At 43.0% G+C, this 24,242-nt stretch overlaps 2 protein-coding genes across 4 annotated transcripts in view; one reads left to right on the top strand and one right to left on the bottom strand.

Moving 5' to 3' along the window:
* Nucleotides 1–156: 156 nt before the first annotated feature.
* KIF20A (kinesin family member 20A) lies at nucleotides 157–10,349 on the bottom strand. 2 transcript variants are annotated; one of them, XM_004744887.3, is made up of 19 exons: nucleotides 10,203–10,349; nucleotides 9,561–9,746; nucleotides 8,346–8,435; nucleotides 8,123–8,242; nucleotides 7,373–7,511; nucleotides 6,879–7,066; nucleotides 6,667–6,793; nucleotides 6,290–6,484; nucleotides 6,073–6,184; nucleotides 5,895–5,963; nucleotides 5,303–5,446; nucleotides 4,990–5,155; nucleotides 4,719–4,883; nucleotides 4,451–4,590; nucleotides 3,029–3,131; nucleotides 2,328–2,523; nucleotides 1,980–2,071; nucleotides 1,603–1,740; nucleotides 157–707 (listed from the first exon to the last, which is right to left on the bottom strand). In XM_004744887.3, the coding sequence occupies exons 2-19, from the start codon at nucleotides 9,723–9,725 to the stop codon at nucleotides 393–395; spliced, it is 2,664 nt and encodes an 887-aa protein (XP_004744944.1). In that variant the 5' UTR covers nucleotides 9,726–9,746; nucleotides 10,203–10,349; the 3' UTR covers nucleotides 157–392. The 2 variants fall into 2 exon arrangements, with proteins under 2 accessions (XP_004744944.1, XP_044931395.1); XM_045075460.1 differs by lacking the exon at nucleotides 9,561–9,746 and having other exon boundaries at nucleotides 10,203–10,343.
* Nucleotides 10,350–10,461: 112 nt separating this feature from the next.
* The window catches only part of BRD8 (bromodomain containing 8), a 34,923-nt gene continuing 21,142 nt past the window's right edge, over nucleotides 10,462–24,242 (top strand). The window contains exons 1-8 of one of the 2 annotated variants that reach the window (XM_013052460.2): nucleotides 10,462–10,790; nucleotides 11,741–11,837; nucleotides 20,834–20,903; nucleotides 22,167–22,216; nucleotides 22,426–22,548; nucleotides 22,670–22,750; nucleotides 23,305–23,369; nucleotides 24,066–24,202. In XM_013052460.2, the coding sequence (XP_012907914.2) occupies nucleotides 10,772–10,790; nucleotides 11,741–11,837; nucleotides 20,834–20,903; nucleotides 22,167–22,216; nucleotides 22,426–22,548; nucleotides 22,670–22,750; nucleotides 23,305–23,369; nucleotides 24,066–24,202 (642 nt within the window). In that variant the 5' untranslated portion in view covers nucleotides 10,462–10,771. The remainder of the gene's footprint in view (nucleotides 10,791–11,740; nucleotides 11,838–20,833; nucleotides 20,904–22,166; nucleotides 22,217–22,425; nucleotides 22,549–22,669; nucleotides 22,751–23,304; nucleotides 23,370–24,065; nucleotides 24,203–24,242) is intronic. The other variant, XM_045075459.1, reaches the window with a different exon arrangement.

Raw genomic sequence — 24,242 nt, forward strand, 5'->3', positions numbered from 1 at the left:
GGCTCCCCGCAGAGCAGAGAGCCCGATGTGGGGCTCGATCCCAGGACCCTGGGATCGTGACCTGAGCTGAAAGCAGAGGCTTTAACCCACTGAGCCACCCAGGCGCCCCTAAAAGTCCCATTTTAATGAATTTGTTAAATTTGGAATTCAAACAAAAAATGTGAACAGTATGTTTATTTAATACAACTTTGTGTGTGCATAGAAACCATATAAGTAAAAAAGCATGAGATTACATATTTGATTATATTACAAAAGGGAGGAAAATAACTATAGTGTATATATATATTGCATTCTGGATACAGTTCCAGGTATTGGTAAAGCTTTTTAAGAGACCTGTTTCTCAAGCAGTGGCCTGCCTCAGGGCGATGACTGCTCTCTCCTTCCCCACAGCCTTAGTATTTTTTGCCAAAAGGCCCAGACTTGAGTAAAGGGGAGCGCCGTGAGCGCAGGATCCGGGCATACGGACTACAGTCTGTTGATTGGCAGGTGGGTGTTCTGGGAAGTAAATTTCGAAGAAACGGTTTCTTCCCTGGGGGCTGTTGGTTTGGTTGCTGGTTTTCCTGGTTGGCACCAAGGCGCTTTTTGGTAGAAGCCTGGCCTTGGAGTTTTAGTACAGTATGATACTGCTCTGCGATGCATGCTGCCTTCTTCCGAAGGTCCAGTTTTACTAGCATCATGTTATTCTGGAGCTCAGCCAGGGTCTGATCCTAAGGAAGATGAATAAAATTAAATAAAACATTTTTGTCTGGTGTATTAGAGAAACTAAAGTGCAAGGTAACAGGTGCCACCCACTACCTAGTTACTAACAACTGTTTTTACAAAGATTAATTCTCTAAAATAAGACTTATCATTCAGTAGGGGGTGTTTTCTTTAAAACCCAAACAAATAGCACTGAATAGAAGGACATTTTGTAATATGTGGCATGAGCTTGAGTAAGTTTATTTAACCTCCAAGAGCCGTAGTGCCTATGTATTAAGAGCTGTGTTTAGGGGCACCTGGCTGGCTCAGTCAGTAGAGCATATTACTCTTGGTCTCAGATCATGAGTTTGATCCCCACGCTGGGTGCACAGATTACCAAAAATAAATAAACTTAAAGAAAAAAAGAAAAAGAAAAAGCTGTGCTTAGTCTAAGTATTTTTTGCACTCTGAAATCAGGGTGCATTTTCTGATGACAATTGTTATAGCTTAACTGTTAGTGTTTTGTCTTAGTGGTATGTAAAATAACACTTTCATAAAATCTATGCATTTTGGCTTTTTTGTTTTTTTAAATACAGAGTTTTATTTTTTTAAATAGGATCCATGCCCAATGTGGGGCTTGAACTCATGATCCCAAGATAAAACTTTACTGACTGAGCCAGCCACATGCCTCTTAAAATCTACACATTTTGGATGAAATATGATCTACTTCCATAGGTTTGTTATAACAGAAAATGCCTATAGATTACTTAGATTAGTAACCTTGTACTTAATAAATAATTTTATTCCTTTAAGACTAGCCCCCAAACCTCTGTCTTTCTCTTCTGCTTCTCCTTCTTCTTTCTCACATGTGTTCTAGAGTGGGCTGATGGGAGAGAAGAAGATATATATATAAGGTGCCCTGACCTGTTTGATTAAGATGTCATCACAAGTGGTCAAGGCTTGACGAAGTTTTCCTGCCCCAGTGCTGTGGCAGCAGGCTCTTTCTGCTGACTGGAGAGATTCACCAAGTTTCTGAAGCTCTGTCCGCAGCAGCCTTATATTCTGAAAAAAATAAGAGTAGGAACCACATTGTGGCCAAGATCAACCAAGATAATGAGCTGAAGGAATTGAATAGTCACTTGAAGAGAAGTAAAATTAGAAGGCTAGTCAGCTAAATGAAGTAACCACTCTGCCGGACTATGCACAAAAAACAATAACCCTGGTCCTCACATGAACCACGGATAGAGGGCTGGAAGCTGCCTTAGGTAAGATCCTTGGTAACAGAGAAAGGTATAAATTACCTTTTGGCCCTCCTCTAATTTCTTGTCCACATCAGTGGTAAAGGGCTTGGCTGAGGGTGGTGGTTCTAACATTTTCTGATACTTCTGTAGTTCTGAGGGAAGGAAACAAGAAAACTTTAACATGTAGGCTTTCTAGCCTTGGACTTACCTCTTAACTGAATTAACAGTAGCTTTTATATTTGCAGCAAATATAAAAAGGGAGGTCATGTGCATCCTAGAGTGAAAGGTCAGGGGATGTAGCTCAGAGTTGAGAAAATTAACTTGGAGTTGGGAATCTGAAGGCCCAAGTTTCAAGAACAGTTCTTCTCTGAACCACTCCTATGCTTTTTGTCCTCTCTCCTTCCTTACCTTCAGTGGTGGAGTTTAGCTCTGCTCTGCACTGTTCCAGTTTAGCTTTAACCTCATGGAGCTGCTGGTTGGAGGCAGAAGCTGCCAACCGTTGTGACCGCCGAAGGGAAAGTTCAGACCCTGACTGTTGAGCTATTGGCTGCTGTCTGGCTTCCTGTAGAAGAGCTTCTAACTCTTCAATTTTCTCATCCCGGTCCTAAGAGGGAAGCAGAGAGCACAGTTCTATCCAGAGTCAGGCAAATCCTGCAGGAACAGATGACTGAACGGTGAACAAATCCTTCCCTAACAGTTATGCTTGAAAAGCCCATTAGCAGGGTACCTGGGTGGCTTAGCCGACTAAGTACCTGACTTCAGTCTGACTTCAGCTCAGGTAGTGATCTTCTGGGTCCTGGCTCCACACTCCGCAGGGAGTCTGCTTCTCCTCCCTCTGCCCCTCCCACCCTGCTCATGCTTGCTCTCTCTTTCAAATAAATAAATAAAATCTTAAAATTAAAAAAAAAAAAAAAAGCCTGTTAACACTTAAACCATTTCAAGGTCAACCAACCCTTAATTCATAGACTGACACCTATACAGTACAAGAAGACTAGGAAAAAACTGAGTTACATATTCCTCCCCTACCAGAGTTTATAAAATCTATTTACCTCAGACAAGCTAGTGATGGGAATCAGTGGCCAGTTGAGGCTGCTTTCAGAGCAACTCACCTGAAGCTCTTCTTGGTAAAAACTTGTAAGTGACTCCTTGAGGATCTTTAGTTTCTCTTCATACATTTCCTCTAATAGTTCCTTCTGGGTGTCCAAATGTTCACTGTCAGAGGAGAAAAATGTATAAAGAAGATGGGGTATGGGCGTGGTGGAGTGTGCCTGTAGTCCCAGCTGCTCCGGAGGCTGAGGCAGGAGGATCGCTTGAGCCCAGGAGTTCTGGGCTGTAGTGCACTATGCTGGTGTCCGCACTAAGTTCGGCATCAATATGGTGACTTCCTGGGAGCGGGGGACCAGACCACCAGGTTGCCTAAGGAGGGGTGAACCGACCCAGGCCGGAAATGGAGCAGGACAAGAAGATGGGGACACATAGACACACACATGCAACACAAACGATGGAATGCTACTCAACCATAAAAAATGAAATCTTTCCCTTTTGCAATGACATGGATGGACTAAAATTATTTTTTTTTGGACTGAGAAATTATGTTAAGTGAAATAAGTCAGAGAAAGACAAAATACCATATGATTTCACTTTTACGTGGAATCTAAAAGACTTTTTTTTAAATAGTCTTAACTACAGAGAACAAACTAAACTGGTGGTTGCTGGGGGTAGGGGGTTGGGAGGAATGGTTGAAATCAGTAAAAGGAATTAAAAGGTAAAAACTTCCAATTGTATAATAAATAAGTCACAGAAATGAAAAGTACAGCATAGTCAGTAACACTGTAATAATGTTATGGCTGATAGATGATGACTACACTTACTGTGGTTAACATTGAAAAATGTATGGAATTGTCAAATCCTTAGCTTGTACATGTGAAACTAATACTGGTGTCAGTTATACTCCATAATAAGTCCTCTTTTAAGAGAGTGAGAGCAAGGGGTGCCTGGGTGGCTCAGTGGGTTAAAGCCTTTGCCTTTGGCTCAGGTCATGATCTCGGGGTCCTGGGATTGAGCCCTACATCGGGCTCTCTGTTCAGCGGGGAGCCTGCTTCCCCCACTCTCTCTGCCTGCCTGTTTGCCTACTTGTGATCTCTGTCAAATAAATAAAAAGAATCTTAAAAAAGAAAAAAAGAGTGAGAGCAAGTTGGCAGGGAGGGGCAGCGGGAGAGGGAAAGAGAGTGCCTAAAGCTGGGTGCACACCCAGTGCAGAGCCCAATGGGGGGGGGGGGGACACACTCCATTTCATGGCCCTGAGATCATGACCTGAGCCAAAAATCAAGAGTCAAGCTTAACCAACTGAGTCACCCACACGCCCCAATAATAAGTTTTTCTTTTTAAAAGGAGAAGAAAAAGTCAGGGAGTGTAGATTCGGAGGAGTAAGTTTGGAGAACAGAGCTTAAGGCACAACTCTATCCTAGTCCCTATTCCCCACTCTCTCTCTGGTGTAGTTGACAGACCAAGAGTGGTCACTCAGCTGATACCTGCACCACTGTTCCCGTTGTTGCATCTGTTCCACCATCTCATTGCAAATTTCATCACGGAGCTGCATCTCCAGCTGCAACTTTTCCTGCCGTTCTTTACAAAGCAGCGCTTTCATGGCTTCCACCACCTGTAGGAGCTCCTGGAGGGACACATAGTTCACAAGTGATCAGATGTCCATGCCCCACAAAGGTAAAGGCCCACCTAAAAGGCAGCATGGAAAATATGTAGCCATCAAGCTGCTACCCCAGAGCTTTCCTGCATTCTTACCTCCTTGCCATACATGGAGATGTCAGTGTCATTTTCAGTGTCATCATCAAGGCCTGGATCTCTCTTAGCTCCCATCTCTAAGCTGGGAGATGCCTGTAGACTCTGTTCCTTGATGAAGGACTGTAGTGATGGGAATCCCAATTGCACAGGTGGAGCGTGCACGAGCTAGGGATGGAGCGGGTGGGAAATCAAGTGAATTCATAACTAGTCCCTAGCAGATTCCTTAAATAAAGGTACCAGCCCAAAGTGAGCACAACCTACATCTTCTTACCTGGCTGGCAATGGCTGAGAACTTGGCCACATGAAGGGTCTCATCATAGGTAGATGCAGAGGGATTCACATTGACAATCATGCAGGAGCGGCCTCGACCTGTGAAGAAGCCTTGGAATACTCGAGTCAACTTGCTGTCACGGAAGGGAACTAGGTTCTGTTTTGACCTAGCAAAGGATCAGAGAACAGAGCTGTGAAAAGAATTCCAGCTCTTGGAGTATCCCAGCACCATCTCCAGTAATGACCAGGAGGTCTCTTAGCAAGCTGCAGTGCTCCAGACCATCCCAGCCCACAGTTTACAGTCAGAAGCTCACCGATTCTGCTGGTTTTGGCGCAGGGCAGCAATACAACGGCCCAAGGTGTGCAGAGAAGTATTAATGTTTCCTGCTTCTTTTAGTCGCTCACCACTTTTCTGATCTTTGCAGCGCTCCGAGCCAGCCAGATCACAGAGTGACAACCTTGAATGGTGGACAGGATCTGACATAAGGACCCCACATGTTATGAGCTTTCCAGCCCTTCACATAGTTCTCAGGAGGGGAGGACCCACCAAGGATGTCTGTACCCAAGAAAGCAGAGCAAGACTCTAATAAAAGTAATAACTCTTGGGGACTTCCCTTAACCCCTGCCTCTGTACCATTTATAACCAAGCAGCGCACATTTCTAAACTTTTCTGTTTTTTTTTTTTTTTTTAAAGATTTTATTTATTTATTTGACAGAGATCACAAGTAGGCCGAGAGGCAGGCGGTGGGGTGGAGTGGGGGGAGCAGGCTCCCTGCTGAGCAGAGAACCCGATGTGGGGCTTGATCCCAGGACTCTGGGATCATGACCAGAGCTGAAGGCAGAGGCTTTAATCCACTGAACAACACAGGCGCCCCATCAGCCCACATTTCTAAAGGAAAAACTTACTCGCTAATCTTGGGGATGATATCCCCTTCCCCCTGAAGGTGCAGGATCCGTATTGAGAAGATGCTGTGACTGCATGAAATCAAGAAAAAAATGAAAAGTCACTGTGTATCTTCCATGACTAGGCGGAGGACTACTGTTTTCTAGAACTTATGAAAAGTTGACTCCCACAGCCCATCACCTGCGGCTAGAGTTCTGGTTCAGATGGGTGCTGGCAAAGCTCTGGTTTTTACGACCCACTTTGAGCAGTTTCCAGGCCTCCTCAGCATCCTGAACATGAATCCAGTTGAGATCTGAGGCAAAGAGAAAGGTGCACAAAAGACGGGAGCACCTAACTTGTCCAGGTTTCTCCCAAGTCCCTTTTCAGGGTTGTTGGCAGCCTCCCCAACTTCCCATACCTTTCACATATGGATTGCCATTCTGGTCTTCACATAGCCGCAGAGTCTGCCTTTTACGCTGCTGGCTAGGTGGTTCTAACAGGTCATAAAGCAGTTCATTGTAGATCTCAAAGAAGGAGATCCAGATGGAGAAGCGGATATCAGCAGGGACACTCACAGGGGCAGTGTCTGGCTGTGCCCATCGGTGACTTGTTTCTGGGGAAGAAGCCCATGTACACGGCATCAACTCCAGAGTAGTCCATCTCCCCTTCGGCCTGTGGGGGCCTTAGAAGGAGCAGCTTAGGTTGAAACCTTTGGTCTATACATCTGGCAGCTGCTGGGAGCAAGGGAGTGGGTTTCTACTGTTACTTGGTACAAAGTCCAGTCATGGTACATACCATCCAACTGGCTACTGCTGGTCACGTGACTGGAGGAGAGACCAGCGATGCCGCTGTCAAAGCTGGTGCTGGTACCCATTCGACCTTCAATGTAGACACTCCTCTTCAAGGAGGTGGACAGCTCCTCCTGGAGGGGCCCAGGGAGAAAATAAGCACACAGCTTTCCACAGATTTGTCCTCTTATCCCCACCTCTGTAAACCTAGCACTTCACCTCTTGGAGGCCTCCACTTAGCAGGGCCAGTTTCTTCATTTCCTCCTGTCGGATCTGCTTGCTGTCTAGCCAGATTACCTCATTGAAGAATACAGGCTTCAGATCAGGTGTTGGATGAAGCTGACCTTGGAGGCTATTGAAGATGAGAGCTAATGACCGGGGTAGGATCCCTCCATCTTTGATGGTACCTGGAAACATGGTGAAAGATGGATAGCTGAGTGTTCTTCCCAAATTCAAAAACATCATTACAGGGGTATCTGTATGGTTCAGTTGGTTAAGTGTCTGTCTTCTGACCTTCAGCTCAGGGCATGATCCCATAGAGTCCTGGGATCAAGTCCCATGTTGAGCTCCCTGCTTCTCCTCCCCCCTGCTCATGCACTCTCCCTATCTTTCTCTCTCAAACGAATAAATTAAAAAATCTTAAAAACAAAACAAAACAAAAAAGCACCATTACAGGCCAATCAGCAATTCTGTGAGGGCTATTACTCACTCACCTTGAATTGTGTGGGTTTTCCCTGAGTTGGTGACTCCGTATGTATAAATAAGCCAGTTCTGCCCTTTGAGTACATCCTTTACCATCTCCTTCACGGTCAGGTTGAAGAAGGATGCCTGTCCCACTTCTGGCCCAAAGATCTAGAGACAGACCCAATTTCTCAGAAGCCCATTCCTCATCTCTCACTTGCCTCCTGTACAGAGCCAGCAGATAAGTCCCTTCCTGGGTGATTGGCTCTGGAGACTACTCAAGCAACCTCTTCCTGCAGTGCTGCCAGATGCTCTCCAAACACTGAAAATTAAACCGCTCTCTGCCAGTGCCTCTCTCATCCAAATCAACAAATATTTCCAGGTACTATCAGGAATGGAGGGATCGTACCCTGGTCTTTGCCTCTGATCTTCAGTGGTCTCCAAGGCCATTGTGTGGGCCTTAGAGCAACACAGTAATCACAGGTGTGGGCTTTGGAGATGGATAATTCTAGATGCAAGGCCTAACACTACCGATTCAACAACATAACCTTCACTGAGTCATAGTATCCTTATCAGGAAAATAGGGACAAGAATGATAATAATAATGGGAAATGCTGGGACTTAATGCACATAAAGTATGTGATGCACTGACTTGCACACGAGTCCCCAAAATTATAGACATGTAATGGATCTCACGATCAATTGAAAAGCTTCCCCTCTAAAGAGAGAATTAGGTTGCCCCTAATATGTTGGTTCTTGTTCATAAAGTAGTAGCTCCATACCTGGGAAAAGGTAAATCTATGGGCAGCTTGTCCAATTCCCCTCTCATTACTCTTCTGGGCAAAGGAATCCTTGGGTGCCTGTAGAATAAGGGTCTCCACATTCTCAATACGGACACAATCCTGAGAAGGGGTAAAAAGAAAAAAATCACAGAAGGAAACAATCCCGGGAACCTTTACTGTATTGCATCATTCTATCTTAAATCCTCCCGCCTTAGACACTCACCTGATCTTCCCGTCGTTCCAACTCTGAAGGTAACAAGGGCCTAACTCTCAGGTATACTTTCACCTTCTCTGTACCATCCTCTGATGGAACCTGTGGCAGAATTCCAGGGCGGAATCAGCAATTACTTCCAAGCAGATGGGCAAACATAGCTTATTTCCAGAGAATCTGCTAACACTACCTCCATTTCACCTCAAATGTCTGTACAGAAAGCTACTCTATAGCTCCATAATCATTCCAACCCACATGGGTTTTTTCACTGTTTTATCACCCTTCACTGTCTTCAGTATCCTGGAAACATGGCCTACCACACTGACTTTCTGAATTAGAACTGGTTAACTGGTAGGCAAATTAGACTGTGGTATTACAGCAAAACATAGTAGTTAAGCACCTTGGAGGCAGACGAACCTAAATTTGAGTTCCAATTCCATCATTTAGAAGTATGACATCTTGAACAAGTTCTTTAGATTCCCGCCTCTGTTTCCATATCTATAGAACTGGGTTAATAATAGAACCCACATCATTCAACAGACGTTTAGAGATCTACCTACTATGGCCTGGGAACTCTAATGTTCTGGTAGTCCACAGTCACGGATATTACCAAGGCTCCTGCTCTCATGAAATTTTCTCTATAAAAGAGGAGACATCCTAGTAGAGTTGTGCTCAACAAGCACTATTTCCCTGCCAAGGGACATTTAGCTATGTCAGGGGAAGTTTCTTGGTTGTCACAGTGGGAAGGAGCTAGTGACATCTAGTGGGTAGAGGCCAGGTATGCTGCTAGACATCTTAAGGTACAAGACAGCCCCATAAAACAGAATTATTTGGCCCCAAATGTTAATAATGCTGCAGCTGAGAAACCCCAGTTTGGCATAAAGACTCCATAAATGGAATTTACAGTTGATATTAAAAACATACTAAATGGCAATATGGTATTGGGCAAATTATTTAACACATCTAGGCCTCACGGTGAAGAAGAGAACTATTAGCCTTCCCTCATAGGACTGAGTATGCAGGTGAGTATCTTTCATTAATGGAATGCAAATAATAGCTCTTATGGACACACAAATTTACATTTTTGACTTGTCCTGCTCCTAATTTTGAATTGATCTCTCAGACCCTTGGGATTGCTGTCTTTGACCTCATATTAATTCTGTTAACAACAACTGGTAGACTGAGGCTATCACTTTCTGCTGACAAGCCACTGTCCAACTCCTTTACCTGCTGCTTATCCTCCAGGGAGGTGGAGATGACAGAGCAGTCTGATATCAGGTCCTTTCGTACCACAGACCCTAAATCTGCAGCTGTGGACTCAAACATGGGGGAGACTACAACCTCCTCATCTGACAGCAAGCCGGCTGGCGGAGAAAGGATCCCTTGAGACATGACAGCAGGGGCAGCTTAGGTCTACAAAGAGACAAGAGTGGGTCGGGAGGGGAACCTTAAGGGACAGAAGGGGCTGCAAATTTTAAGAAACAATTTCCTTGCCCCAGGACACCTTCCTCTCGCTGCCTTAATTCCTACTCCCTTATTCCTTCAAATCCAGTAGAGGGATAGGGGGTAAGAGAAAGAGTTAATCACGTAATCCTGTCTTAGGCATTTCCGACCGCCAAAAAGAATGAAGATACCTCGCTTTTCCAAAAGCAGAAGGCCATACACTAACTAGGGTGCCTCGCTCACCGGTGTAGAGGAGAAGGTATATTTGCCTTAGGCTCCTTCTCCAACCTCACTCTAGGCCCCAAGGGAGGACAGAGGTATTAAAAAAAGGGGGAGGGGGTGGCGGCAGCTTCGGTTTCTAAGAGCCTATCCCTCGAGGGCAAGAACTGGTACCGCAGTTGGGCTCTGGCACAGCCCTAAACTCACCGAAGACGCGACACTCGCTCTTCCTCTGGTACCGGCTAACACACCCTGCCGCCGAACCTGGACTTTCGTCGTCTGAGAGCACAACTCCACCCACGAGGCGCACCTTTGTTACTGATACAATGTTTTAAATTACGCGCTGCGTTCGTTCGGCCAATCAGACCGCGAAGCCTGCAGCTGCCAATCAGCGCAAGGAAAGGGGGCGGCTGAGCCCGGTAGACCGTTTGCTCTGGCTTGACCTCTGCTTTCTAATGTGGGTCCGGGTTACCAACTGACGGCGTTTGGACTTGGGCCGCCTACAGTTCTTCGCGCTTAACACTTTTCTTTGCACCCTAGGAGCTTCTTTCTAAGAAACCTAAAGGATATTCTGAGGCTTCAGCGCCATCCTCTTTAGCACATTCCTTCCCAGGAGCACTCAAGAAGCCTGGTTTAAGACTTGTTCTTCCTGGGGATGGGACTACGTTTCCCAGGAGGCATCGCGAACAAACTGCCGGACTCTATTTCCCAGAGTTCCCGGGCATCGGCGGTGCCAGACCGTCTTCCCTGAGGGGGCTGGAGACTTCAGGGCCAAGATGGCGACAGGAACGGGTAGTAAGTATGTCCGCTGTTTTTGCGTGGAAGGCCTTTTAGAACACAGACTAGGGACCAGATTTCTGTCACACGTTTGGGGATTAGGAGCAATGATTGCCCAAGAGTTCAGGGTCTTGAGAGACCTGCGCTTGGTCGTATCGTGAAGACTAACGATTAGAGGCCCAGAAGAAGTGCAGGGTGTTGTGTCTCAGGGAGGCTGCGGAGATTTGAGAGAAGCAGCTCAGCGAATCCTTGTGTGTTTGGGAACTCTGCGGAATGCGAGATAAAGGCGCTCAGGAGACCTGGGTGTGCAGACGAAGAGATTCTGTGAGCCATAGGGAGTAACCAACCGGCTCTCAGCCGTTCGTTTCTGGCCAGCGTTTGTGAGGCCCGTGGTCTATCTCCCAGAGAAATGGGGTACTTTAACTCTTAGCTTTTTCGGCCGCTAGGGAAGTAGCGTTATGTGGATCTGAGCCATTTTCCTGTTTCACACACTTAGCTGAGAATTTATTTTAGGCCTGACAGCTAGAGGGAGGTTGAAGTACGGAGAGAAGTAAACAAGTTTATGCTAAGAAGGAGGCAGGGCAGGAGGCGCGGGATGGGGGAGGGGAGCGGCTGCTGGGAATCCTGGGAAAGAAGCCCTGGCGTTCAAATTGGAATCGAGTAGTCTTAAAACTGGGCCTTTCGGGAGAACTGCCTTATTCTTACGCTGGCATTTTCCCCTGCCTTTTTAAAATAAAACAAAGTAGCCATGTCATTTAACGAAGTAGAATGTTTTGACAGATATTCAGCGCAATTTGCAGGGAATGAATAGTGATGATTTTTTAGGACAGAGGTGAAAATCAAGATTGTGTGTAGTAACTCACTTTGTTCCTACAAGGTGGGATGTTTTGCATTAGGCTTTTAGTCCTTCCTTTGGGCCTTAGAACTAGTGCCTCAGTAGTTGTTCTCTAAGACTTTTCTCCTTTTAGAACACAAGCTGCTGAGTACTGGCCCTACAGAGCCATGGTCCATCCGAGAGAAGCTCTGTTTAGCCTCTTCAGTCATGAGGAGTGGAGATCAAAACTGGTAAGGTATCTAAGATAGCTGCATTCTTGGGTCTTAGAAACTTTTGGTTTTTTTTTTTTATTACACTGGTGGATTCCTGTGGTTAATCATACTAGCGTTTAAGCAGTATTTCTTTAACAGCATTATTGAGATTTAATTCAAATTAAATAAAATTAACCTAGTATATACACATAATTTAGTATATTCACAGAGTTGTGTGACCATTTTCACAGTCTAATTTTAGAACATTTTTATTACTTCTAAAAGAAATCTCTTACCCCTTCCTTAGTTGTCACTGTACAATCTCCACTTCCCCAGCATTCACCTCTACTCCCACCCTCAGGCAGATACTCAGTCTCCTTTCTTTCTCTGTAGTATGCCTATTCTGGAAATTTCATACAAATGGAATTCTGTAATTTGAGGACCATCTGAACTATTTCCTTAATTTTTAAAAAAATATTTATTTATTTATTTTAGAAAGAGCTCACAAGCAGGCGGTTAGAGGGACTCCTTTTTTTTTCTTTCTTTCTTTTTTTTTTTTTTTTTTTTTTGTGATAGAGGGACTCCTTAAGCAGACTTCCTCCTGAGCTTGCAGCCCAACTCAGGGATTGATTCCAGGATCCTAAGGTCAAGACCTGAGCCAAAATCCAGAGTCAGGGGCTCAATTAACTGAGCCACCCAGGTGCCTCCAGCTGAACTATTTTTTTTTAAATTTTAATTTAATTTTAAGATTTTATTTATTTGGCAGAGACAGTGAGAGAGGGAACACAAACAAGGGGAGAGGGAGAAGCAGGCTTCTTGCTGAGCAAGGAGCCTGACAGGATCCCAGGATCCTGGATCATGACCTGAGTCGAAGCAAGATGCTTAATGACTGAGCCACACGAGTGCCCCTGAACTATTTTTTAAAACAACCTCATTCTTTTTACATTCCCACAAGCAATGAATGAAGGCCCCAATCTCTTCGTATGCCTGACAACACTTAGTGTGTGTCTTGCTAGTGGGTATGAAATGGTATCTCTCTGTGGGTTTGATTTGCATTTCTTTGATGACTAATGTTGAGCACATTTTCATATGCTTATTGGTCATTTATATCTCTTCAGAAAAATGCTCTCATCCTTTGGATTCTTTTTTTTTTTTTTTTTTAAGATTTTATTTATTTATTTGAGAGAGAGACAGAGAGTGCCTTAATGGGGGGAAGGGGAAGAGGCAGAGGGAGAAGCTGATATCCTGCAGAGCAGTGATCCTGGGACCCCAGGAATATGACTTGAGTGGAAGGTAAACATTTAACCCACTGAGCAACCCCCAGGTGCCCCAATCCTCTGGATTCTTTATATTATTACTGTTACTGAGTTTTAAGCATTCTTTGTGTGTTCTGGACACAAATTGCTTGTCAGATAATTTGCAAATATTTTGTGTGCTGTCCTTTTACTTTCTTGATTGGTATCACTTAAAACACAAAGTTTTCCGTTTTGATATGTCCAATTTATTTTTTCTTGTGTTGCTTATGCTTTTGGTGTCATAGCTAAGAAACTATTTCTGTGGGTTTTTTTTTTTTTTAAGATTTTATTTATTTATTTGACAGAGATCACAAGTAGGCAGAGAGGCAGGCAGAGAGAGAGAGGAGGAAGCAGGCTCCGTGCTGAGCAGAGAGCCCGATGCGGGGCTCTATCCCAGAGCCCTGAGATCATGACCTGAGCTGAAGGCAGAGGCTTTAACCCACTGAGCCACCCAGGCGTCCCTATTTCTGTATTTTCTTGTCAAACCTTTATAGATTTAGTTCTACACATTTAGGTCTGTGATCTGTTTTCAGAGTTTTGTTTGTTTTTTAAAGTAGGTTCAACTCTCAAGTTGGGGCTAGAACTCACGATCCTGAGATCTAGGATTGCATGCTCTACCAACCGAGCCAGCCAGTCACCCCATTTTGAGTTAATTTTTGTGTATGTTGTAAGGCAGAGGTCTCTTGCACATAGGTATGTCCCATTATCCAGTATTTGTTAACAACACTCTTCTTTCCCTATTGATACTGTCTTGGCACTCAGTATTTCTTTTCTTTTCTTTTTTTTTTTTTTTAAGATTTTATTTATTTATTTGATAGACAGAGATCACAAGTAGGCAGAGAGGCAGGAAGCAGGCTCCCTGCTGAGCAGAGAGCCTGATGCGGGGCTCGACCCCAGAACTCTGAGATCATGACCTGAGCTGAAGGCAGAGGCTTTAACCCACTGAGCCACCCAGGTGCCCCTCAGTATTTCTTTTTAAGGACCATAAAGTAGAACTGTGGTTTCCAACTTTTTACTTCTAGTGTATACCCTTTTTTATATTTAATTTTAAAAGATTTATTTTTTTTCCTCTTTTTTTTAAAATTTTTATTTGAATTCAATTAATGTATAATGTTGTTATTGGTTTCAGAGGTAGAGGTCATTGATTCATCAGTCCTTTTTTTTTTTTTTAAAGATTTTATTTATTTATTTATTTGAGAGAGCACCAGCAGTGGGGAGAGGCAGGCAGAGGGAGAAGCAGGCTTCCCACTAAACAGGGAGCCCAATGGGGGGCTCAGTCCTAGGACCCTGGAATCATGATCTGAATCAAAGGCATATGCTTAATGACAGCCACTGAGGTGCCCCCATTCATCAGTCTTATATAATACCCAGTGCTCATTACATGAGTAGCCCTCCTTAGTGTCCATCACTTAGTTACCTTATCCCTCCCACCCTCTTCCCTCCAGTAACCTTAGTTTGTTTCCTGTGATTAAGAGTCTCTTATGGTTTGTCTCCCTATCTGATTTTATCTTAATTTTATTTTTTTCTTCTTCCCCTGGGATCCAGTTTTGCTTCTTAAATTCCACATATGAGTGAGGTCATATGATAATTGCCCTTCTCTGATTGACAAGATCTATTTTAGAAGAAAGAAAGTCCCTACTAGGAAGGGGAGGGGCAGGGAGGGGCAGAGAGAGCCTCAAGCCTACTATTCTGTGCTGAGTAGATCCCTACATGGGTCTCCCATCTCACCAGGCCTGAGATCACAACCTGGGCTGAAACCACCTGAAATCTGAGCTGAAACCACAATGTAAGCTGACTGCACCACCCAGGCACCCCTCTTTTATTATTTATTTATTTATTTTAAAGATTTTATTTATTTATTTGACAGAAAGAGAGAGATCACAAGCAGGCAGAGAGAAGGGGAGGGAAGCAGGCTCCCCGCTGAGCAGACAGCCTGATTCAGGGCTTGATCCCAGGACCCTGAGATCATGACCTGAGCGAAGGCAGAGGCTTTAACCCACTGAGCCACCCAGGCGCCCCTACCTCTCTTTTATTTTTAACATTTTCTGTTTTTCCTCAAGATTTAAGAAAACCTTTTTTTTGCTGTTTAAAGTAGTATCTACACCCACGGTGGGGCTTGAACTCCCGACAACCAGATCAGGAGTTGTATGCTTTATCAGTTGAGCAAGCCAGGCACCCCTAATGACACCTTTTAATTGTCCTAAGTCTTGTAATTACTTAATTTTCAAATTTGTGTCTATGTGGTACATCTCTACTACTTTAATTATTCAAATGAGTTTGCTAAGGCTTCCATTATTGATCACATTTAGCATTTCTGCAGCGTTATTTTTCAAATAACTTTTTTTTTTTTTTTAAGATTTATTTATTTGACAGAGAGAAATCACAAGTAGACAGAGAGGCAGCCAGAGAGAGAGAGGGAAGCAGGCTCCCTGCTGAGCAGAGAGCCCGATGCGGGACTCGATCCCAGGACCCTGAAATCATGACCTGAGCCGAAGGCAGCGGCTTAATCCACTGAGCCACCCAGGCGCCCCAAATAACTTTTTTTTTTAAAAGATTTTATTTATTTATTTGACAGATAGAGATCACAGGTAGGCAGAGAGGCAGGCAGAGAGAGAGAGGAGGAAGCAGGTTCCCCGCTAAGCAGAGCCTGATGTGGGGCTCGATCTCAGGGCCCTGGGATCATGACTTGAGCCAAAGGCAGAGGCTTAACCCACTGAGCCACCCAGGCACCCCGTCAAATAACTTTTTTTTTTTTTTTTTTATTTTTTTTTTTTTTTTTTTTTTAGATTTATTTATTTGACAGAGAGAGATCACAAGTAGGCAGAGAGGCAGGCAGAGAGAGAGAGAGAGGAGGAAGCAGGCTCCCTGCTGAGCAGAGAGCCCGATGCGGGACTCGATCCCAGGACCCTGAGATCATGACCCGAGCCGAAGGCAGCGGCTTAACCCACTGAGCCACCCAGGCACCCCGTCAAATAACTTTTTTTAAAAAGATTTTATTTATTCATTTGAGAGAGAGGGAATGAGCAGAGTAGGGGGAAAAGGGAGAATCAGGCTTAGCAGGGAGCCTGATGTGGGCCTCCATCCCAGGACTCCAGGATTATGACCTCAGCTGAAAGCGGCTGCTCAACCATCTGAGCCACCCAGGCACCCCTCAAATAACTTTAAAGGTGAAATCTGGATATCCTAGGTAGTAGTTGTTCTTGAACCAAATTAAATGGTAAACCCCAAGACAAAATAAATCGCACTAATTTGATAAATTAGATTAAAAATAGTATAAGAATACTTAAGTAAAAATGGAGTTTTATTTATTTTAAAAAATATATATTTAGAAGGGTACCTGGGTGGCTCAGTTGTTACGCATCTGCCTTCAGCTTAGGTCATGATCCCAGGGTCCTGTGATTGAGCCCAGCATTGGGCTCCTTGCTTGGCAGGAAGCCTGCTTCTCCCTCTCCCACTCCCCCTGCTTGTGTTCCTTCTCTTGCTGTGTCTCTCTCTGTCAAATAAATGAAATTTTAAAAAAAATTTTAGAGAGTGAGTGAGTGGAGGAGGAGCAGAGGAAGAGGGAATGAGACATGCAGACTCCTCTGCTGGGCATGGAGCCCCACGGCGTTTAGTCTCACAAACCTGAGATCATGACCTGAACTGAAATCAAGAGTTGGGCAATTAATCGACCGAGCCACCTAGGTGCCCCAAAACTTGAATTTTTTTTTTTTTTAAGATTTTACTTATTTATTCGAATCACAGGTAGGCAGAGAGGCAGGCAGAGAGAAGGGGGGAAGCAGGCTCCCTGCTGAGCAGAGAGCCCAATGCGATGCGGGGCTCAGGATCATGACCTGAGCTGGACTTAACTCATTAAGCCACCCAGGCACCCTGATATTTTAAATTGTTTTTCTTTTCTGAGGAGGTACTAAGTCAGAAGGTTCAAAATGGTACACAATGTCTTCTGTCACTGTAGCTCATCTCCCAGTGTTAGCATTTTCTTAGAGTTTCATTTACTTGTGTTTCTCCAATATTAATTTTATATACATGAATAAGTGTTTTTTTCTCCCTCTACTTTATAAACAGAAATAGTTTAATACTATACATACTATTATTTTTTTAAGATTTTATTTATTTATTTGACAGAGATCACAAGTAGCAGAGAGGCAGAGAGAGGGGGGGGGAAGCAGGCTCCCTGCTGAGCAGAGAGCCTGATGCAGGGCTCGATCCCAGGACCCTGAGATCGTGACCTGAGCCGAAGGCAGAGGCTTAACCGACTGAGCCACCCAGGCGCCGCTATACATACTGTTCTTGCTGCTGCTTCTCTTTTTTAATTTAACTTAATATATGAAGCTCTCATTCCTTTTTTTAAAGGCAGCTACATGGTATTGATACAGATAAACTATAATTTATTTGACTGGTACTCTTTTAAAAAAAATTTTTTTTTTTTATTTTTTAAATTTTGTTTGTCAGAAAGAGTGAGAGAGCACGGGGAAGCAGCAGGCAAAGGGAGAGTCAGGCTCCCTACTGAGCAAGGAGCCCATTTTGGGACTTGATCCCAGGACCCTGGGATCACAACCTGAGTCAAAGGCAGACACTCAGCCAACTGAGCCACCCATGTGTTCCTGGTATTCTTTTTTATTTACTTATTTTTTTAAACTGGTACTCAAGGGGTGCTTGGGTGGCTCAGTTGGTGAAGCATCTGCCTTTGGCTCTGGTCATGATCCCAGAATCTTGGGATCCAGCCTGCATCGGGCTCCCCTGCTCTGGGAGAGCCTGCTTTTCCCTTCCCTTCTTCCGTTCCCCTTGCTGTAAACTCGCGCTGTACTCTCTTTCTCTCTAATAAATAAAATCTTTAAAAAATAAAAAAAAAACAAACCAGTACTGTAATGATGGACATTTGCTAATACAGATACAACCTTGCATAGTTATTTATTAACTGAAAGCAGAATTACTGGGTCAAAGAATGTAGGTGTTCATAGAGTTTGATAAATATTTCAAATTGTCTACTCTGAGATTCTTTCGATTTATATTCCCATCGGTAATGTATCAGAATGCACCTTTTTCTATGTCCTGGTTGTTAGATATTTTTGATGTTTGACAGTATTATAAAAGGTGAGAAATCTCATGTTTTGCATTTACATTAATCTTAATGACGGGTGAGGTTGAATATCTTCGTGTGTTAAAGAGCCACTTGTATTTCTTTTTTTGTAAATTGCTTTTTCCCATTTTTCTGTTTATTAGTCTTTCTCTGTAATTGGGGAAGGACTCCTTACATATTAGGGAGATGAGCCATTTGTTTGAGTTATGAGATAGTTTTTTTTTAAACTAGTGTGCCATTTGGCTTTTTATGGTACCATTTTTACCTTAAGACTTCTAAAATGTAGCTTATTAATTTTTTATATATTTTTTAAGACTTTATATATTTACTTGACAGTGGGAGAGAGAAAGAGAGCACCTCGTGCTCGTGTGTGTGCACAAGCAGAAGGAGCGGCAGACGGAGAGGGAGAAGCAGGCTCTCCACTGAACAGGGAGCTTTATGTGGGACTTGATTCCAGAACCCTGGGATCATGACCTGAGCTGAAGGCAAATGCTTAATGACTGAGCCACCCAGGTGGCCCTAATTTTTTTAACAGTTTCTAGATTTTTTTTGACCTATGTAGAAAGTTCTACTTTAGTTTGAGATTATAAAATAATTCTCTGATTTCTTCTAATACTTTCATGGTAAAATTTTTAAAAAATATTTAAATTATTGATTCATTTGGGGCTTTTCTTGGTCTAAGGTGTAAATTATGGATCAAACTTTAATTTTTGCTAATAGTATCCATAGAACTGTTGAACTTTTAAAGGAAAAGAGTTGGGGTGCCTGGGTGGCTCAGTTGGTTAAGCTGCTGCCTTCGGCTTCGTCATGATCCCAGGGTTGTGGGATTGAGTCCCGAATCGGGCTGCTTAGTGGGGAGCCTGCTTCTCTCTGCCTCTGCCTACCTCTCTGCCTGCTTGTGCTCTGTCTCTCTCTGATGAATAAATAAATAAAATCTTTAAAAAAAAGGAAAAGAGCTGTGTGATACCATTATCTCAACACAGATATTAAAAACTTTTTTCTTTTTAAAGTTAACCTAGTTTTTCGGGGCACGTGGGTGGCTCAGTTGGTTAAGCACCTGCCTTTGGCTCAGGTCATGGTCTCGGAATCCTGGAATAGAGCCCCACATCGGGCTCCCTGCTCAGCAAGGAGCCTGCTTCTCCCTCTCCCTCTACTCCTTCCCCTAGCTCATGTGTGCGCGCTCTCTCTCTCTCTCAAATAAATCAGTAGAGTCTTTAAAAATACATTTAAAAAATAAAGTTATGTAGTCTTTCAACCAAGAGAAGTGTGAGAATAAAATAGAGAATCCCTGTACCCAGACTAGATTGAACAAATCTTAATATTTTGTCATGTTTTCTTTGGATCTTTTCAAGACTTTAAAATTTTATTTATTAGAGAGAGCGCATGTATGAGCAGAGAGAGGAGAATCTCAAACAGGTTCTGAGCTTAGCAGAGGGCTTAATCTCAGATCCCTCAGACCATGACCTGAGATGAAATTGAGTTGGATGCACTACCAACTGAGCCACCCAGTTGTCCTTCTTTGGATCTTTTTAAAGAAATAAACATAGATACAGTTAAAGCCCTACACTCTTCCTTGATCCTGTTCTAGTCCTGTTTTTATTTTTACAAATTTTTAAAAGGTTGTATGATTGCATCATAGTAGAAAGTTGTGTCTTTTTTTTTTTTTTTTTTTCAGTTAATATTATGTGGTATAGGGACGCCTGGGTGGCTCAGTGGGTTAAGCTGCTGCCTTGGGCTCAGGTCATGATCTCAGGGTCCTGGGATCGAGTCCCGCATCGGGCTCTCTGCTCAGCAGGGAGCCTGCTTCCCTTTCTCTCTCTCTGCCTGCCTCTCCGACTACTTGTGATTTCTCTCTGTTAAATAAATAAATAAAATCTTTAAAAAAATATATTATGTGGTATATATTTTCATTTTACCACATATATTTCGTAATTATTTTTATGGCCTATTTAATATTTTATAGAGGTGAAATGCCATAAGTTAAATATCCCCTGCAGGCATTTAGGAAAAACTTAACTGTTTGTTGTTTGATCAAGTCTATATGGTGCTTTCTTCTTGGTATGTGCTTCTTTGTTAGTTTATTATTTTAATAATATATTCCTAGGAGTTGTGTTAGTGGATCAAAAGATAACTTTTTAGTCTGGATACATTACAAATTGTTTTTCAAAAGACACATCTCTTTCAAAAGGACCAAAATCAACATAAAAATACTTGCCCAAATGCACAGAAATGATAATGTACACTCACTTCACTCAGGAAATATATCACCTAGGAAAACTGTTGGGCAATGATACTTTCCCTCTAAATGAAATTTGTTTTTTTAATTTGCGAGAGGGAAAGCACACAAGCCGGGGAGGGGTGGGAGAAGAAGCAGGCTCCCCACTAAGCAAGGGGTGTGTGATGCGGGACTTGATCCCAGGATACGCTAAAGGCAGGCGTTTTAACCAACTGAGCCACCCAGGGCCCCCCCCCCCGCCCCCCGCCAAATAAATTTTAAGTGGTTGTGTCATTTTCCATAGTCACATATTTTAGAATACTTCCTAGTGGCAGTTTATCGTTCTAAATTTTGTACTCCAAACCTTGAACTCTTAGCATACCTCCCCCCCACCACCCTTTTTTCCCCGTTTCATGTGTAATAATGGTTTTCTCATTTTGTGTAGGGTGTCAGTTAGCAGAGCAATCAAGCCATTTGCAGAACCTGGCCGCCCTCCAGACTGGTTCTCTCAAAAAGTAAGTTCCCAAACAAGTGCTCTTTTAGAGCAGTCTTTTTTTTTTTTAAAGATTTTATTTATTTATTTGACACAGAGAGAGATCACAAGTAGGCAGAGAGGCAGGCAGAGAGAGGGGGGAAGCAGGCTCCCTGCTGAGCAGAGAGCCCGATTCCAGGCTTGATCCCAGGACACTGGGATCATGACCTGAGCCAAAGGCAGAGGCTTAACCCACTGAGTCACCCAGGTGCTCCTAGAGCAGTCTTAAGAGATGTGAAGTGAGTTTCCTTCTGGGCCCTGCCCTTTAATTGTAAGGCTTTAATGCCATGAAGAGATAGCATAGTTGAGAATACCTTTTCATTTTTCCCACTGTTTGCCAGTTTTTTCATGTGTGTTCATATTACAAACTTTCTTATCTGTGTAACATAATATGTACAAGGCTAAGCTTGGGAGTTAGAAGATCTGGGTTTAATATGACTTCAGTTAGAGTCTTTGGACCATGATTTTCAGTTTTCTCATTTGTAAAATAGACAAAAGTTGCTTTAGGATTGTTGTAAAGTTTTAGTTGAGGTAATACCTATAAAGCATTTAGCACAGTGCTTTGCATATGGTAATTACTCAGTAGATACTAACTATCAATATTGGCTGTTGGGTTGTTTTTCCCCAAATATATGAATTCTAGGTCAGAAGACTCCCTTTTCTGTGTCCTGGTATTTAGGATTATTTTTTACAATTTTATTTATTTGAGAGAGAGAATGAGAGAGTGAGTTTGCAGTCAGGGTGGAGGGATAGAGGGAGAAGCAGACTCTTTGCTGAGCAGGAAGTCCAGACCCTGTCCCAGGACTCTGGGATCATAACCTGGGCTGAAGGCAGATCTTTAACCAACTGAACCACCCAAGCACCACCCAGTATTGTGTATTTTTGACTGATGTGACTGCAGAGTAATTTGCCCTCCTAGAAACCACTCATATCCTTTTTTTTTTTAAGGTATTATTTATTTATTTGACAGACAGAGATCACAAGTAGGCAGAGAGGCAGGCAGAGAGAGAGAGGAAGGGAAGCAGGCTCCCTGCTGGGCAGAGAGTCCGATGCGGGGCTCAATCCCAGGACCCTGGGATCATGACCTGAGCTGAAGGCAGAGGCTTTAACCCACTGAGCCACCCAGGCACCCCAGAAGCCACTCATATCTTAATAGAGAACTCTCTAAGTCTTAGTCTGATCTGGTAAAACTTTGAAAGTTGCTTCTTTCTAGGCTTGCTCATCATATTTTTACTTTTTTCCATAGCATTGTGCTTCCCAGTACTCAGAGCTTCTAGAGACCACTGAGACCCCAAAGTGAGTACAAAGCCAGACATTCAAGCTACGTCTCTTTAGTGGAAAGTGTCCACTGTGGAAGTCTGCTTTATATCTATTAACATTACTGGGTGATTAAAAAATAGAGCAGAAGTTATCTATGGTTAAATGGTGGAGAGACTCAAAGAAAGCAGTTGGGAGTGGGAATAGATGTTCTTCTATTAAAATACTTGTTTTTAAATTTTCTACAGACGGAAACGGGGTGAAAAAGGAGAAGTGGTTGAAACCGTTGAAGATGTCATTGTTCGGAAATTGACTGCTGAACGAGTTGAGGAGCTAAAGAAAGTGATAAAGGAAACCCAAGAAAAATATAGGTACTTATCAGAGAGAAAATATGAAGTGGTTGGGAGAGACTAAAGGTGCTGAGTTCTTATACCGGTCAGAATTTTTTAAATAGTAGACTGAAAATCTCAGTTAACTTACTTCTCTTTCTAGACGGCTGAAAAGAGATGCAGAACTAATTCAAGCTGGGCACATGGACAGCAGACTGGATGAGCTTTGCAATGACATTGTGATGTGGGTTATATTGTTCTTCCTTTTGTACACATCTCTCTCGTTTTATCCTGTTTTCACCTCAAGTAATTTGACTTATCTACTCCATCTGCCACCCCTTGATTTGATTGATTCTGGAAGGGAGAAGCTGCAGAGTGGCCTAGTAGCTGGGAGGGGGTAGTGAGTTGTAGAAGGTAATGTGATGGAATATTTCAACATGAGGCCATAACTTAGTTTTAACTTGAAAAGTGATTTGTTTGCCTATGAAGAGCTGGTAGTTAGGGAGTACACTAAAAATTTTCCCATTTTATGGGTGCCTGGCTGGCCAGTGAGAGCGTGTGACTCTTGATCTTGAGGGTGTGGGTTTGAGCCCCACATTGGGTGTAGAGATTACCTAAAAGTAAAATCTTAAAAAAATTTGTAAAGAAACATACCCTGTTATGCTACTAAGGATTCTTGTTTAGGCCTTTCCTTCAGAAAGTGCTAGCCTGGCAGAGAATTTCCTTGTGAGGGTAGGGTACTGTGACCTACAGAGGAACTAGAGCTGGCTAGGATCTTACTCTTACTTCTCTCTTTAGGAAGAAGAAATTGGAGGAAGAGGAGGCGGAAGTAAAGAGGAAGGCTACAGATGCTGCATATCAGGGTAAACCGAACCTTGTGACTCTGTTTAACCATTAACTATAGGATACTGCATGGTGGTAACAGCTGAAGACTACATTGTAAGATAGAATCCACTGATGCTTATTTACTTGTATACTTTTCTGTATTCTCTTCTCTTTTACCAGAGTAAAAACATCCCTTTTTATTCAGGAAGAAACTCTTGGAAAATGATTTCTGCTCAGTTATCACTAGACTTTGGGTCATTTTAGGACACAAAGGCTTAAAATAAATGTTGAACATTATTAAGTTTTTAGAATTCAGAGTCCTGTAAGATTAGGAATAGCCCACTCTTTGGATAAGAACTTAAGCATTTGTAAGTCTAGGAATACATGCTTTCAGCCAGTGAGAGACTTGTAAAAGCAGAAACCTAATAACTTGTAAAAGCAGAAACCTAATAACTTGTCAAAGAGGTTATTGAGGGATGTTTGAACCACTTTGCTATCTCAGGACCTTTGAGATAGTTTAGTGAGTTTGCTTAGTGTGAGAATTAAGCTTTGGAAAAATGAATCTAAAAAGTTACCTGTCTCCCAGAAGTGTTAAAGATTTCTAATCCAGACTCATAATGCAGCTTTAATTATGCAACATCCCCATTTGTCCTTTATTATAATAGAGCAGAGTAGTGTCTGCTTTCATGTATTTAATCTTAAAGACTAAGTAATTGTTGGCTTTTATGTTCTAGCTCGTCAAGCAGTAAAAACACCCCCTCGGAGATTACCCACTGTGATGGTCCGCTCTCCTATAGATTCTGCCTCCCCAGGAGGTGATTATCCACTTGGAGACTTGACTGCAACCACTATGGAAGAGGCCACCTCTGGAGTGAGTATATTTTCATCTGCAGGAATTGATCAGCAAAGGG

Source organism: Mustela putorius, unplaced genomic scaffold, assembly GCF_011764305.1.
Source record: "Mustela putorius furo isolate JIRA1106 unplaced genomic scaffold, ASM1176430v1.1 tig00000145_pilon_pilon_pilon, whole genome shotgun sequence".
Lineage (NCBI taxonomy): Eukaryota > Metazoa > Chordata > Mammalia > Carnivora > Mustelidae > Mustela > Mustela putorius.

Coding starts and splice junctions, on each gene's coding strand:
- KIF20A (XM_004744887.3), bottom strand. CDS start 9,725: ATGTCTCAAGGGATCCTTTCTCCGCCAGCCGGCTTGCTGTCAGATGAG. Junction 4,884..4,989: donor TCTCAGCCATTGCCAGCCAG/GTAAGAAGATGT, acceptor CTCCATCCCTAG/CTCGTGCACGCTCCACCTGT. Junction 1,741..1,979: donor AATTAGAGGAGGGCCAAAAG/GTAATTTATACC, acceptor TATTTTTTTCAG/AATATAAGGCTGCTGCGGAC.